Source organism: Triticum dicoccoides, chromosome 4B (genome assembly GCF_002162155.2).
Source record: "Triticum dicoccoides isolate Atlit2015 ecotype Zavitan chromosome 4B, WEW_v2.0, whole genome shotgun sequence".
NCBI lineage: Eukaryota > Viridiplantae > Streptophyta > Magnoliopsida > Poales > Poaceae > Triticum > Triticum dicoccoides.
In genome coordinates, this window is record NC_041387.1 from 258,267,888 (window position 1) to 258,268,807 (window position 920).

General features: G+C 61.0%; 1 protein-coding gene across 1 annotated transcript in view; it reads left to right on the forward strand.

The window, feature by feature from the left end:
• Positions 1–417: 417 nt before the first annotated feature.
• LOC119295932 (RNA helicase aquarius-like) overlaps positions 418–920 on the forward strand; it is a 12,703-nt gene continuing 12,200 nt past the window's right edge. Inside the window, exon 1 of the mRNA XM_037574355.1 lies at positions 418–920. This exon is cut by the window's right edge and continues 1 nt beyond it. Coding sequence (XP_037430252.1) covers positions 522–920 — 399 coding nt within the window. The 5' untranslated portion in view covers positions 418–521.

The window sequence follows — 920 nt, forward strand, 5'->3', positions numbered from 1 at the left end:
GGCGGTGGCACGATCTGGAGGGCGTCGACGATTCGCACAGACCACGCGCGCCGGCAAAGCCGCTGACCAGCGCGGCCCACCAGCGAGTTCCCCACACGTCAGTGAGGCAGCAACGTAATTCCGGAGTAAGCGAAACAGCAAGCGAAACAGAGAAAAAGGTAACTGTTCATCACTGTTTATTGTAGCAGTGTTTCGGGCTTGATCCAACGGCCGAGGTCTTCCAGAAGCGAGATCGTACGGCCCAGGACCCATCAAAAAACAAATCCGACGGCCAGGAATCCAAGCAGTGAAGAGGATGGGTGGCTCCTGCTATGCTTGTTTCTGGATTTTGGGCTGGATACGAGGGTGTGGATCTTAGAGCCGGTACGAGGAGCCCCTCCGCTCGCGTAGATGCTATGGTAACCCCACCCCGCGTTGAGTTGCCCTGGGCCTTCTCAAATCTCTCTCTCTCTCTCACCCAGACCCTCCTTCCGCAGTCCGCACCAACCTCACAGAAACCCTAAACCTCGCAAGCTGGGGCCATGCCGAAGGTCTACGGCACCGGAGTCTTCGAGTTCCGGCACCCCCGCGCCGCCGAGTACCCGCTCCCCGCCGAGGTCTCCACCTCAGCGGCACCTGACAGGACCCCCGCCTCCACTGGCGTCTCCATTACACTCCTCGACATCCAGCGCGACCGCCTCACCCGCGCTGCCGCGGAGCACTGGGGCTCGCCAGCAGCCGCCGCCGCCTTCGATGCTGACCTCGTAAGGGAGATCTACGCCACTGAGCTCCGTGTGGAGGGCCGCGGTCGCAAGACGGTCCCGCTTCACCGTGTCATGATCCTCGAGGTCAGCCAGTACCTCGAGAACTACCTTTGGCCACACTTCGATCCAGACGACGCGTCCTTTGAGCACGTCATGTCCATGATCCTCATGGTGAAC